The following is a 15269-nucleotide window of genomic DNA, read 5'->3' as shown; positions in this document are numbered from 1 at the left end:
TCTGTAGACCAGGCTGGTCTCGAACTCACAGAGATCCGCCTGCCTCTGCCTCCTGAGTGCTGGGATTAAAGGCGTGTGCCACCATCGCCCGGCTCTGTCCACCTTTGTATGGATTCTGGGGATTGAATTTGTGTCTTCAGACTGTATAAGCTGTATAAGCAAACACTTTACCAACTGGGTCACGTCACTAGCCTTTTTTAACCTCCTTAGTAAAGTAAAATTATTTGATTAAAGCAGTTAGTGTTGAGTCAGGCAGTGGTAGCACAGGCCTTTAATCCAGCACTTGGAAGGCAGAGGCAGGTAGAGCTCTGTGAGTTCAAGACCAGCCTGGTCTAGAGTGAGTTCCAGGACAGGCTCCAAAGCTATACAGAAAAACCCTGTCTTGAAAAACAAAGTATTTAGTATCACCTGATCTACTGCCTGGCATTTAAAAATATATATCCTGAATATTTTGGGATATTTCCAATTTTATATTTTGGCACTACTTCAGAAACACCAATTACAGCGTTTAATCACATTTACCCAGAATTGTACACCCTGGATTTGAAAACCACATAGCTCAACTACAACAGCTCCCCCAAAGTCCAGAACACATTTGCTGGCCCTATTCTGATGACAGCCTGTATATCCTAAAATACTCTCAGAGCACCAGGTTCTGTTTCTCAGTTGTTGGTGACCTGGGTTGAACAATCACTTCAAACAAGAGCAACTCTTCAGGGTAGATGCCATCGGAGACCTCCAGACTGCAGCTCTATTCACTTTGGGTACTTTTCTAGATAGCTTGGTTTTCATTTTCTTGAAATCAACATGAATATTTTACAAAGTTGTGTTCTTTTTTTTTAATTTTTTTATAGATTTATTTATTTATTTATTTGTGTTCTTTTTTTTTAATTTTTTTATAGATTTATTTATTTATTTATTAAGTAGACAATGTACTGTTGGCAAGGAAGGCACCAGGTCTCATTACAGATGGTTGTGAGCCACCATGTGGTTGTTGGGAATTGAACTCGGGACCTCTGGAAGAGCAACCAGTGCTCTTACCCTCTGAGCCATCTCTCCAGCCCCCACAAAGTTGTGTTCTTAGATTCCTCTTGAAGCCTGGTTGACAGGTCTCTATCTAGACTGAGGGCAAGTTTTAATGCCCTTTAAAAAAACTACGTAGGCCAGGAGGTGGTGGCGCATGCCTTTAATCCTAGCACTCGGGTCGGGAGGCAGAGACAGGTGGATCTTTGTGAGTTCGAGGCCAGCCTGGTCTACAAGAGCTAGTTCCAGGACAGGCTCCAAAGCTACAGAGAAACCTTGTCTCAGAAAACAAAAACAAAACAAAACAAAACCCAAAAACAAAAACCTACCTAGAATGGCCTAGAATGGGCTGGAGAGACGGCTCTTACAAGTGAATCACTCTAGGCTCACAATCATCTGTAAATCCAGCTCCAGAGGACCTGATGTCCTCTTCTAGACTTCATTAGCAGCTGTACCCACAAATGTACATACACACATTCACTCACATATACATAAACAAAAATAAAGTCTTAAAAAAAATAAAACCTGTCCAAGAGACAATAACTACGGAAGCAGGAACATGCTGGTGCTGAGACAGACACTAAAATAATGTATCATGATTAAATAAGTTTTTATTGTCACATTTAACTGCTTTGTCAGATATACACTGTATATTTCAGTATGACATAAAAATAAGAATATTTTCCTGAATGTCAAAATCTGAACAGAGGAGATGGCGATGGCACTTTAAAAAACTGGAATTCATACCGTGCTGAAGCCGCTAATAGGTAGCTGATAAAAGCTGGAACGCACTGCAGATAAAGTGACCCTCGACATTCAAATCAAACGGCAGTGGTGTAAGCCCAGCAAAACCAGGACAGCAGTTACAGTGCAGACCCTGGGGCACAACCAAAGCAGGGCAGTCCAGGATCTCGTTTCTAAGTCTGTATCTACTGCCTGAGCCTGGGAGCTGAAGCTTATGAGTAAACATCGCTATAAAACGAAACGAATCCTTTGGAACCAGATTTTAAGCCTTTTAACGACCTCTTCATCCTTACGTGTTTTAACTAGTTCAAAGAAAGGCAGTTCAACAGGCATCATGGGCTGATTGACCACCATGAATGGTAGGTCTTGCCATTTCCAATCCAGTAGCCCAATATATTCTAAAATGATTTTAGTGGTTTCACACATTCTGGGCAGAACTAGAAAACAAGCCATAATTAAATAAACACGTAAGTGCATCCCAATGGTCTCCACACACCTGCAATTATTCCCAAAATGGCAACTTAAAAAAAGGGGGGGGGGGCTTATTCAGACCACTGAAGCAAATCTTATTCACTAAGATTCCTGGATATGTTCTTTAAAATGTCCTTCCTCCACAAGTCCAGCCCCGGATCTACCAGACCTAAGTGCACTGCATGTCTTACACAGGAACTCAGCTAAATCCACTGCGTCTGTGATCTGTTCACCACAGACCCAGGCCTGGCATCTCACTCCTTTCTGCCATCCACTGCCGTGTGGCTTTCCTCAAAGACTCCAGAAGAGAGGCCAACTGTGCTGGTGTAGGGCAGCAGTCGCTGCTGGACACCAGAAGGAAAGGAACTGACTTCGTGACACTGGTCTGGGTGAGTACTCACTGGGGATTAGTGTGTCTACATTTTAAAAAGGCAACCATTTTAAGTGACAATACATATCAGGCTAGTAGAAAAAGGTTGAGACAAAGCCCTCTCTCCTCTTACAAAGTCATGCAGACAGGAGAAGCAGTGTCTGAATTGTTCCAATCAGGCTTCTTGGAATTAACAAAATTTATTTTCTGGCAAAGATGAATTTGGTTCATCATAGAAAGTTCTTTGAAGGCTGCTGCTAAACTCATTTCCCTTTGAAAAAGCAAATTTCAAGGCATGATAGTGCAGAGGTAAGTTTCTGACTTACAGAGTATTTATAGACTAATTGTGCTTAGTCTCTGATCTCCAATTTAAAGAACAGACTACACTGAGGAGTTTCACTCTGCCTAAATTTACTAGTACATCCATGAATCGCACCAGAATTAGGACAATTTGATTATCGTAATGATTCTGCTGTGAACCCATGCACTGCACCCAGAGGTGAGGACCAGTGGACAGAGGATTCTGGGGGTTCTGAGCATGGGGTGCTCCACTCGGGAGCCACGGCATCTGAGAAAGCAGTTCTCCCCACAGATTAAGTCCTCAACAAACTCTCAATAAGCCATTAAGAAAAGCAGTGCCAAGTGGAGAGAGTGTCATTTGTTTACTCAAATCTGGGAGGTCTGAGTGTTCCTGGGGTCCTCATCAGGATGTGTCACGGGCCGTGAATTCTTTGAATGTGAGTATTCACTATGAGGGGACTCTGCAGGGTCAATCAAATTTTCATAATCACTGTCGTCTGACTCCTCCCCACTGTCTCCAGCTGCTCTCTGGGAAGGAAGAAGATCTGCTCCACTTCCAGAGAACTTCAGTCCGGCACTGGTGGAAGCATAGTTGGAAGAGCCCACAGCTTGAGGCCGAGGCATGAAGACACTCCTTTCCATGCGAGAATGGCTCAGAGTACTTTCTTGATTGTTTGGGTGAAAATCAGAATAAGGTGGGGGAGGATCAGAGGGCTCGGTGTCTGCTGGAGTACTTCTCCCTTTGGCTGCAAACCCAGAAAAGGGCATCCGAGGGCTGAATGCTGGCTCCAGATTCTCAGATGGCATCTGTCTGCTTAACAGGGTCTGCTGCAATCCTGCACGGAAACAGGAAGAATGTTTTAGCAAGTTCTGTACCTTCACATCTTTTTACTTCCACTCAGTAAATGGTCAACCTGAGTGTTTTGGAAATGACCAGCAAAGCTATGAAGTGATTGTTGCTAATGTTTTATAGATGATTCCTCTATACATCCATTTATTTGTATATCAAGTACCAGGCCAACCATGGTTACACAGTGAGACCCTGTCTCAAAAAAAAAAAAAATCAAAACAAATAAAAACAAAAACCAGGGGGCTGGAGAGATGGCTCAGAGGTTAAGAGCATTGCCTGCTCTTCCAAAGGTCCTGAGTTCAATTCCCAGCAACCACATGGTGGCTCACAACCATCTGTAATGGGGTCTGGTGCCCTCTTCTGGCCTGCAGGCATACACACAGACAGAATATTGTATACACAATAAATAAGCAAATAAACAAAAAACAAAAACCAAATAGTTGAAAATTCAGGCAATTGGATGCAGTAGTAACCCCAAGATGTAAAACATAGGTTTGTCACTCTAAATGATGTGCTAATTTGTCCACCTGTTTCCCACTGTGCTCAAAAATTTAGGTCTACCAGCTGGCACTGAAAACCATTCTCACCACCTTTACAAGTCCCATGAAAATGGAACATTCCTAAGACAGCATCCTTTCAAATACCACATTGCTTTTCTTTTAATGTGTATTTGAGTCTGTGCTGGATCCTCTGGAACTGGAGTTACAGGTAGTTGTGAACTGTCCTTTGTGGGTGCTGGGAACCAACTTAGTCCTCTGCAGGAGCAGCAAGATCTCTTAACTGCTAAGCCATCTTTTCAACCCCAGAGTTTTTTGGGTTTTTTTGGGGGGGAGGGGGATTTTCAGACAAGGGTTTCTCTGTAGCTTTGGAGCCTGTCCTGAAACTAGCTCTTATAGATCAGGCTGGCCTCAAACTCACTGTCTCCCAAGTGCTGGAATTAAAGATGTACGTTGCCACCAACCCCCCCAGCCTCAAGTTATGAGTCTATAATGAACATAAGACACCATCCTGATATGTGCAGTATGCCATAGTTAGTATGGTAGCAATTATCACAGTTGCTAGAAAGAGATAATATTTGTCAATACATACAAAAATCTACACCAAATTGTTTAGACTTGTACTAACTTCTGCTTCAGCTTTTCTCTTTGGTCCTCTTGTTTCAGTTTCAGAAACTTGAGGAATACCATGAAAAAAAGCACTTCTCATTAAATGCTTAATGAGAAGGAAATGTCCTTCCTCCATCACGTGAACCTGATACTTGCTTAGTACAGAAGGATTTATGGCAAACTGAAGATATGGCTCAGTGGGTAGAGGCTTGCCTAACATGCACAATGCCTGGGATTTAGTCGCCACCAGTACATAAAAGTGTGGTGGTACTGGTACTTGGGAGAAAAGAATCAGGAGAATCAGAAATTCAAGGTCATCTTCAGCCACAAAGTTCAAGGCCAGTCTGGGATGTCTGAGACCCTTTCTCACAAGCACGGGGATTAGGGAAGGCTTGAGGAATGGCCGCGTGTCACTGAAAGGATGATTTGATAATTAAAGTAGTAAATAGTTTAGCCAGGTAGCAAGACCTGTAATTCTAGCTACTCTGAGCTCGGCATGGTGACACATGCCTTTAATCCCAGTAGAGGCAAGAGGATCTCTGAGTTTAAGGCTATCCTGGTCTACAGAGCAGAGTTCCAGAACAGTAAGGATTACATAGAGAAACACTGTGTCTAAAAACAAACAGATAAACAAAAAACCCCAAAACAAAAATTGTAGGTACTTTGGAGACTGAGGCAGGAAGATCACAAGTTTGATCCCCTCCTGGACCTACAGTAAGTTCAAAGCCTATCTGGGCAACTTATGGTTATGGACTCAAAAAATAAAAAGTAAGGCCAGTGAGATGGTGCAGCAGATTAAGGCCCTGATCTCCAAGCCTGACAACCTGAGTTCAATCTCTGTGCCCATACACTGGCGAAGAAAACCAACTCCTACAACCTGACCTCCCACTGGTGCTCCCAACAGACAAATAAATACAAGCCTGAGAATAAACAAAAAGTAAAGCTGGGCATGGTAGCTCCTGACTTTAATCCCAACACTAAGGAGGTAGAGTCATGTGGATCTCATGAAAAAACCAATCTTCATCAGACATGGAAGCACATACCTGTAATCCTAGTACCTGGGAGCCTTTGTGGGGCAGATCTCAAGGGAGTCTCAAGCCTACCACGATACATAGTGAGAGTGTATAAGATAAATATAAAATAAAATGAATGTAAAAAGGGGGCTGGAGTGTATTTAGCTTAGTAGTGAAGTACTTGCCTAGCATGTGGGAAAGCCTATGTTCAGTCCACAGTATCCCACCCCAATGAACAAAGCTACTTCTCTGATATGGAATGGTAGACTCAGCCAGAAGCTTACTTCTTTCTTGTTCCTTTTCATTTTTCTTCTGAGTGATTTGTCTTCTTAATTTGTTCACTTCTGCCTGACAAGATTCAACAACTCGCTCACTCTTTTCTACATCTGCACATACTGCCTGAGGGGAAAAAATACAAGAAGGTTAGTTTCAAAACAGGCAGGAGGTAATCTATAAATTCAGCCTTATTACAATCCCAGGAAAAACGGGACTGGAGAGATGGCTCTGCAGTTAAGAGCACTGGCTCCTGCTCTTCCAGGTTTGATTCCCAGCAGGCTCACAACACCTGTACCTGCGCTCCCAAGGGATCCACACCTTCTTCTGGCCTCCAAGGTAAGCAGAGCAGTCTTGAGTGCCCACAAGAGCAGGGTTGAGTTCCCCCATTCTTCTTTATGAGACAAGACCTCCCTATGTCTCTCCCTAACATGGAGCTCCTGAGTTTTTCTGGCTAGACTGGAAGCTAGTAAGCTAGTGATCCTGTCTCCGCCCACTAGGTGTTAGGGTTCTATGCATGCACAGCACCACGTCCAGCTTATTACATGGACACTAGGATCTGAACTCCAGTCCTCACACTTGAGCAGCGAGCACTCCCTAACCACAGAGCCACTTCTCCAGTTTGCTGGTTTATTTTTTTAAAGGCTGTGTCCTAGAAGCTACATTATATTAATCAACACATGAGGAGTCAGTTTTAGACATCTTTAAAAGACTTTCTATCATTAGGGGGCTAGAGAGATGGCTCGGTGGTTAAAGGTGGGACTGCTTTGCGGAGGACTTGAGTTTGGTCCTAGCACCCACTGTGACTCATAACTGAGTTCAAGAGAATTTTCTGCCCTCTGTGGGCACTTGAATTCCCATCAACATACCTTCTTACACACACAAACATAATAAGTTAAAAAAATTAATAAGTGTTAGCTAGGTGGTGGTGGTGCACACCTTTAAATCCAGCACTCAGGAGGAAATCCAGCACTCAGGAGGCAGAAGCAGGTGGATCTCTTTGGGTTTGAGGCCAGCCTGGTCTACAGAGCAAGTTCCAAGACAGCCAGGGCTATACAGAGAAGCAAGCCCTGCCTCAAAAAACTTAAAAAAAATTAGTAAGTGCAAAATTAGTGTGTGTGTGTGTGTATGACTGGTTGTGTATAACTCTGTGTATGTGTGTCTGTGCACGCACTTGTGCCATGACCACATGTGGAGGTCAGAGGGAAACTTGGTAGAGTCAGTCCACCTTTGAAAGTGTTCCAGGAATCAAACTCAGGTTGCCATACTTATAGGACATATCAGCCTGGAGTTCACTGAATAGACAACACTGGTTCATCAAGTACCCCCAAGGGTTTTCTTGTCTCTGCCTCTCTGATGCTGGTGTATGCTACCATGGCCAACTTTTTCAAGATTTATTTTTATTTATGTATTTCTGTGTTCTTGTGTGGGTGCCCTTGAAGTCAGAAGAGAGTGTTGGATCTCCTGGAGCTGGAGTTATGGATAGTTGTGAGCTACCCAATAAGATGCTGAGAACTAAACACTGGTCCTTTGCAAGAGCACCAAGTGCTCTGAACTGCTGACCGTCTCTCCAGCCCATGCCCAGGTTTTGGGGCTCAATTCAGGTCCTCATGCTTGTGTAGCAGGAACTTTACTGACTGAGCCATCTTTCCAGCCCCACTGGACTGTTATTAATCACTTTCTTAATTTTAATCATTTTAAGATGTTGTGCAGACTGGAGAGAGGGCTCAGTGGTTAAGAGTACTGACTGCTCTTCCAGAGGACCTGTGTTTAATTCCCAGCACCCCCATGACAGTTTACAACTGTCTCTAACTCTAATATCTGACACCCTCACACAGACATACATGCAGGCAAAATACCAATGTAAATGAAATAAAAGTAAATAAAATATTTTTTTTTAAAAAAAGATGATTGTGCAATTCAGCTTAAAGGTCTTTTAAAAGGCTAGGGTGGGAAAAATTGAATTTCTTCCCTTGCTTAATCAATTTTATTGGATCAAAGAGGGAAGTTTTGGTACCAGTCTAACTTACAAAGGAAGGAAGAATAAAAGATAAGCTAGAACAAAATGTTTTCACCATTCATTTCTACCAACAGTTAAAGACGGATAAGATGGGCTGGAGAGATGGCTTCGAGGTTAGAAGCACAGGCTGCTCTTTCAAAGGACTCAAGTTTGATGACCCGCACCCACATCACGGATGTAACTCAGGCTCCAGGAATCTGATGCCCTTTTCTCGCCGCCATGGGCACTGTTTGCATATGGCACATATTCAGACACACAGGTGAAAAATCCATACATGCAGGCAAAAATATCCACATGTATAAACTTAAAAAACAGATAAGACAGATTTATTTAACTGAAAATAATTATAAGGGAAATCTGGAAAAGAATGTAAGTTTCAGAGTTGGGTTTGCATGTATATAATTCAGTTACCAATAACCACTATGAGAGCTGGCCCTCCTAATCAGGGAGGTAATGCGTGATACCAGTTAGAAGTCGTTTGGCTAGTGCTAACGGGCTGAAAGGCCATGGTCATGAATTTGGGATAAAGAGCTGTTTTCCCCTGCACATTCCTCCCATGGCAGAAACTTCCAGAAGGCAAGTCTGGCACCAGTGAGCATGAACAGTATTCCCTCCACTTCCAAGTATAGGGTGAGCACAAGCCCTGGAAACTCCCCAGTACTGCTTCTTCTTCTTGCCACCGAGGCTTCCCCTCATTTGAGATGCTACCTTCACTCCTCCCTCTACTCTCTGGGGTCTTTCCCGGGCCTTGGAGAGCTCCAACTTCACACTTTTCTTCTAGCTCTCAAATGTAAGTACAGTGGGAAGCACTGTCAGCACGTAGCTGGCAGCTGGAGGTGGAGCCATAAATATTTGGTAAATGAACGACTAGTAAGAAACATTCCACTTCACAGTGGCAGCTGGGGACAAAGACTCGACTAGATGGAAGCAGAGCTAGACCAGGCTGCAGGCTTTTGACATTGTCACCACTTAGAGTATAACTGACAGGGACAACTGTGTTCTCAGCACCCCTCTTTAAACTCACTTTTGAGGATGCACTTCCCAGAAAAGGCACAACTGCAAAGGGGTTATAAGTGTTTTAAGAAGCAGCATTAATAAATTACTTCAGTGTCTCTACCTCAGTATACGAGGCAGGCTTTGTAGACTGACATCTGACATTATCTTAGCAAAGTCCATTCTGACTTCTGATTTTTTTGTTTTGGTTTTCAAGACCGGGTTTCTCTGTAGCTTTGGGGCCTCTCATGGAACTAGCTCTTGTAAGCCAGGCTGGCCCCTGCCTCCCAAGCACTGAAATTAAAGGCATGCATCACCACCACCCGGCTACTTTTTAAAAATCCTATGTGTACATTTGTCTGTGTGTGGTTGTCGGATCCCTGAAACCAGAGTCACAGATAGCTGCCCTGTGGGTATTGGGAATTGAACCTGGCTCCTCTTCAAGAGCAGCCAGTGCCCTTAATCACTGAGTCATGTCTCCAGATCCCCATTATGACTTTAGAACCACAGCTATTCATTTGTCAGTTAAAAAATATATACTTAAAAAACAAAAAAAGTAGGCTTTGAGCAATATAAACAAGACGGAAACACCAGTTACCTGTACTTTCTCCTGAAGTGCATTATAAACCTGATAAATTGCCCTGATGTCCTTCATGACTCCATCCTTGTCAAAAAAGTCAGTACTAGAAGACAGGAAAAGGATGTCAGAGTTATTAAAATCACCATGAACACAGGAGGCATTTTTGTTGTCCTTCTACCTCACAGTGGTAATTAATATTTGCTCTGACTCAAAGGTGACAATGTCTAAGCAATAATGTGCTAATCCTACTAGAGTTATAGAAGAGAAATAAAAAACACATCAATAATTAAAAACAGAACATTTTCCAGTGACTATGTTTATCTCCTTTTTTAATTATTTTTATTTTTAGACAGGGTCATTCTATGTAGTCCTGGCAGGCCTGAAATTTGCTATGAAATCCTGGTTGGCCTAGAACTCAAAAATAAACCACCTGCCTCTGCCTCCCAAGTACTGGGTTTAAAGGTGCATGCAACCACACCTGGCTGTTTTTCTTTTTAAACCCTGAGAAAAGCAGCTGAAAAGATGGCTCAGAGGTTACAAGCACTTGCTGCTCTTGCAGTGGAACTGGGCTCAGTCCCAGGACCCATAACTCTAGTACCAGAGGAGTCAATGTTCTCTTCTGGTGTCCTCAGGCACTGCACACACAGCGCACATGCAGACAACCAGGAAAACATTCACATACATCATTATTTTTTTGTTTTGTTTTTTCGAGACAGGGTTTCTCTGTGGTTTTGGAGCCTGTCCTGGAACTAGCTCTTGTAGACCAGGCTTGTCTCGAACTCATAGAGATCCGCCTGCCTCTGCCTCCCAAGTGCTGGGATTAAAGGCGTGCACCATCACCGCCCGGCACATCATTATTTTTTTAAATCTTTAAAAAGTAAATACAATCTTGAGAGAAAATACAGTAACATTAAATTATCTTCTCAATAAGAATAGAAAACTTAGCCGGGTGATGGTGGCGCACGCCTTTAATCCCAGTACTCGGGAGGCAGAGGCAGGCAGATCTCTGTGAGTTTGAGACCAGCCTGGTCTACAGAGCTAGTTCCAGGACAGGCTCCAAAGCCACAGAGAAACCCTGTCTTGAAAACCCCCCCAAAAAAAAAAAAAAAAAGAATAGAAAACTTAATACTTTCAGGGATTCTTTTATTTGTGTGTGTGAAGGTGCACATGCATGTTTGCTCACGTACATGTAAAAGTGCACTCCCGCGTGCATGCTTGTGTTGGGGCCATAGGTCACTGACAGGGGTTCTCCTATTTCTCTCCACCTTATTGTTTGAGACAGAGTTTCTTACAGAACTTGGGTTTACCATTTTGGCTGTTCTGCTGGCTGACCAGCAAGTCCCAAGCACCTGCCTATTTCAGTACTCCTAAGTGCTGGGAGTCAAATGTGCTCTGCCCAGCCCAACTTTTTATTTTTAATTAATTATCTTATGTATATGAATGTTTTATTTGCATGCATGTCTGTGAATCAAATGTATGCCTGGTACCTGCGGGGTTCAAAAGTGGGCACTGGATCTCCTAGGACTGGAGTTACAGTGGTTGTGAGTCACTATGTAGGAGCTGGGAATAGAACCCAGATTCTCTGCGTTGCTGAGTCATCTCTCTCCAGTCTCCTACCAAGCTTTTTTGCATGATGAGACTACAAATTCAGGTCTCATGCTTGTACAGCAAATAATCAGCACTAAACTATCTCTCCAGTTGTTTAGATTTATTTTTATCTTTTTGAAACAGGGTCTCACTATGTAGGCCAGACTAGCCTGGAACTCAACAAACGCACACTGCCTCTGTTTCCTTGTGCTGGGATGAGAAATAAGTGCTACCATGCCCTACAGAGCAGCCTTGTTTTGTTATGGGTTGTTTCAGGTCTTTTTTTTGTTTTGTTTTTTTTTTTTTTTTTTGGTTGTTGTTTGTTTTGGAGGAAGGGTCTTACTCTGTAAGCTGGCCTTCAACTTATGACTGACTCCTGCTTCAGCCTCTCCTGTGCTGGGACTGCAGGTGTGAGCCACCATACTCAGCTTCAGGGATCATTTCTTCTTCTTCTTTGTTTTGTTTTTCGAGACAGGGCTTTTCTGTGTAGCCCTGGCTGTCCTGGAACTAGCTCTGTAGACCTGCCCCTGCTTCCTAAGTGCTTAAGGGCATGCACCACCACCACCTAGCTACAGGGATCATTTCAATAGTTTACTCAGAACGGATTCTGATATATGGTAGTGGTCTAGAGAACTGTCTGTTTTCTTTAATTTCAATTAAAATAAACTTGATTGTACATTTCTCCTTACACTTTAAAAAATATTAACAAAGAAAATACTGTTGATAAAAGCACTCATTTTACCTTTCAACTTACCCATGCTCTTTAATAACTTTGGCATAACTTTGAGAAGTGTTTGGCACTGAAGACACTTTGTACTCTTGCTGGCTAGTATTGCCTAGATTGGGAATAGCAAGTGATATTCTTTGATTATACCTGTAGGGAGAATTGAGAAAAACAGCACTTAATTAAGTACACTTCTTTGTTTGTCTGAGGCAGGATCTCACTATGTAAGCTAAGCTGGCTCCAAATGCACATTTGGCCCACTTCAGCTTCCCATGTGCTGCGATTATAGACATATGCCACCATACTTGGCTCTACCGCTTTACTCCTAAATAAGTGTTGACCTCATGGGCTCAAACACTCTGCTCACCTCAGTACCTCATTGCTGGGTTTACAGGTATGTGTCATCATTCCCAGTTTTAAAAGTATTTGTTTAAGAATTGGGATTGACAAGTCCAGGTCGGATTCTTAACACCCACATGATGGCTCACTGTCATCTGTAACTCCAGCTCCAAGGGATCCAACAGCAGCTTCTGGGCTCTGCCAGCATCAGGCACGTATGTGCATGTGTTATAAATATAGACATACAAACAGGCAAAATACCCACATACATAAAATTAAAAAAATATTTAAAGGACTGGGATTAAAGGCTGTGGATGTGGCTCAGCTGAGAGAGTACTTGTCAAGAGTGCCCAAAGCCCTAGCCTCAATACCCAGTACCACATAAACCAGGTGTGGTGGTACACATCTGTAATCTTGGCATTCCTTTCAAGGTGAAGGCGGGAGGATCAGAAGTTCAAGGTTATTCTTGGGGTGAGTGCTAGGTCTGTCAGGGATCCACAGAGAGGTCCTGGAAATCCAGGAAGATCACCAGAAGTTAAAGGCTGACCTTGTTTACATAGCAAAGGGTTATCTGGACTACAGAACAAGACCCTACCTCAAAAAACAAAACAACAATAACAAAAACAGAACAAAAGGATAAGGCTGACAGCAGGCTTCTGTGTCTCTAACACTGGTAAATTAACACATAGAGGGCTACAACCACCTAAAATGCATAGTCAGCAATCTTCCATTCCCTTAAAGCAGAAACTCGGCTGTAGTGGGTATGGCTCATATCTTGTATGCATGCCCATGGTTACTGAGAGATCCTAAGGAAACATCTAGCAGAAGATAAACAAAACCCTAGAAATAGCTCCCTAACAATAACTATTTTCACTGACAATGACTACTGATGCTATTAGCACATTTCCAGAGCCAGAGCTTTCTGCAACTCACAAGCAGAAAACATGGTCACATAATGTTGTTTTTTTTCTCTTTATCAAGGCACAATGCAAAACCCCCATCACCAATAATGGATCATTTTTACAATTTCTGTCTTTGAATTATGTGTTCTAAAGTTATGATTAGAGTCCAAAAGTAGCACAACTCTATTTTTGCATAATGGGCCATGAAGAAGCAAATGAAGTTTCTACCTGTAAGAATACAAACATGCCTAGATGATGCTTATTGATCCCCAAACTATTTTAATTCATTTAATTGGTAAGCAAGCCCCTGAGGATCCATTTGTTTCTGCCCACCAAGTGCTGGGTTACAGATGTAGGCTGCCATGCCCAACTTTTACACAGGTGCTAGGGAGCCAACTCAGGTCCCCACGCTTGGCTTGCTCTACCCACCGAGCCGAGCCCTTTTCTGAGGCCCCACATCTTTTTTTTGTACAGTGGTGGGAAGCTTTCTTTACCTGCGATTTGGTCTAAAGAGAACATATTCTAAAGCATGAGTAGAATTGTTGGCGGTAGAGATGAAGCTGAAGAGAAGGAAGACGAGGTCTGGCACACCGAGGATGCGGGTGAGCTGCTTGTGGATAACCTGCTCTCTGTAGGACATCTGTTGCTGGGTGTTTCGACGGAATCTGTACCACCCAATAACTTTCTGCAATAAGAACAGAATAAAGGTAAGTATTAGAGCTTATTTATCTTGGGAAAAAAAAAAAAGGCTGGGTGGTGGTGACGCATATCTTTAACCCCAGCACTTGGGAGGCAGAGGCAGGTGGATCTTAGATGACGGCCAGGATTGTTACACGGAGATTCCCTGTCTTGGAGGAAAAAAAAGTTTATTTAATTCAGAATGCCTCCAAATGAACACCCATAAACAAATGTACATGATCATTTTTATTGACAAGTCCAGAACCAAAAACAACCACCAGTGAACAAATGAATGGATGAACTGGGTAATCTGTGGTATATTGGAATCATATGCAGTAATAAAAAGGAACAAATCATCATGGAGAAATCTCATAATAAGTATGTTCAATAAAAAAAGCCAGATGCAAGGGTATGGAGTGTATATGCTAAAGGATTTTATTAGTATGAAAGTCTAGAAAGTGAATCTACAGTCACATACAGCATAGCTTCTTACACTGTGTCATGACCCCAGATAGGGCCACATAACTGAATATGAGGTTAAAAAAACATAACTAAATGTGAGGTTAAAAAAAAAAAACTGGGGGGCTGGAGAGATGGCTCAGAGGGTAAGAGCATTGCCTGCTCTTCCAAAGGCCCTGAGTTCAATTCCCAGCAACCACATGGTGGCTCACAACCATCTGTAATGAGGTCTGGTGCCCTCTTCTGGCTTGCAGGCATACACGCAGAAAGAATATTGTATACATAATAAATAAATAAAAATATTAAAAAAAACTGGCAACATTAAAAAGTTTCTGAATGTAAAATGGCCAAAAATTAATTAAAAAACAAATATGTAAAGCTGGAAAGATGACTCAAACAGGCAAATGTGCTTGTCACCAAGACTGATGACCTGAGTTTGATATACATTGTAGAAGGGAAAAAGTGACTCAAGCAGGTTACCCTCTGACCTTTACATCTGTGATATGGCACAAAATGACTGCACAATGAGTGTGTGCACACGCAGGCTCTCTCTCTCTCTCTCTCTCTCTCTCTCTCTCTCTCTCTCTCTCTCTCTCACACACACACACACACACATACACACACACACGATGAATCTGAGATGTCTGTGGCATCACTCTCCAATGCTGCACTACAAGGTTTCATCACAGCCTGGCTTCTGAACATAGCACAGACACTGCACACGCAGCACAGCACAGACACTGCACACGCAGCACAGCATAGGCACTGCACACGTAGCACAGCACAGGCACTGCACACGCAGCACAGCACAGGCACTGCACACGCAGCACAGCACAG

The 15269-nt window shown here is 42.9% G+C and overlaps 1 protein-coding gene across 1 annotated transcript in view; it reads right to left on the bottom strand.

Moving 5' to 3' along the window:
- Window positions 1–1619: 1619 nt before the first annotated feature.
- The window catches only part of Abraxas2 (abraxas 2, BRISC complex subunit), a 37171-nt gene continuing 23521 nt past the window's right edge, over window positions 1620–15269 (bottom strand). Inside the window, exons 5-9 of the mRNA XM_005351401.2 lie at window positions 13790–13980; window positions 12085–12204; window positions 9762–9846; window positions 6162–6276; window positions 1620–3744 (exon numbers count right to left, since the gene is read on the bottom strand). Coding sequence (XP_005351458.1) covers window positions 3275–3744; window positions 6162–6276; window positions 9762–9846; window positions 12085–12204; window positions 13790–13980 — 981 coding nt within the window. The 3' untranslated portion in view covers window positions 1620–3274. The remainder of the gene's footprint in view (window positions 3745–6161; window positions 6277–9761; window positions 9847–12084; window positions 12205–13789; window positions 13981–15269) is intronic.

This window comes from Microtus ochrogaster, chromosome 8 (genome assembly GCF_000317375.1).
Source record: "Microtus ochrogaster isolate Prairie Vole_2 chromosome 8, MicOch1.0, whole genome shotgun sequence".
In the NCBI taxonomy this organism is placed as follows: Eukaryota; Metazoa; Chordata; class Mammalia; order Rodentia; family Cricetidae; genus Microtus; species Microtus ochrogaster.
Note: the sequence above shows the minus strand (reverse complement) of the source record. Positions and strands in the feature narration are given on the sequence as shown.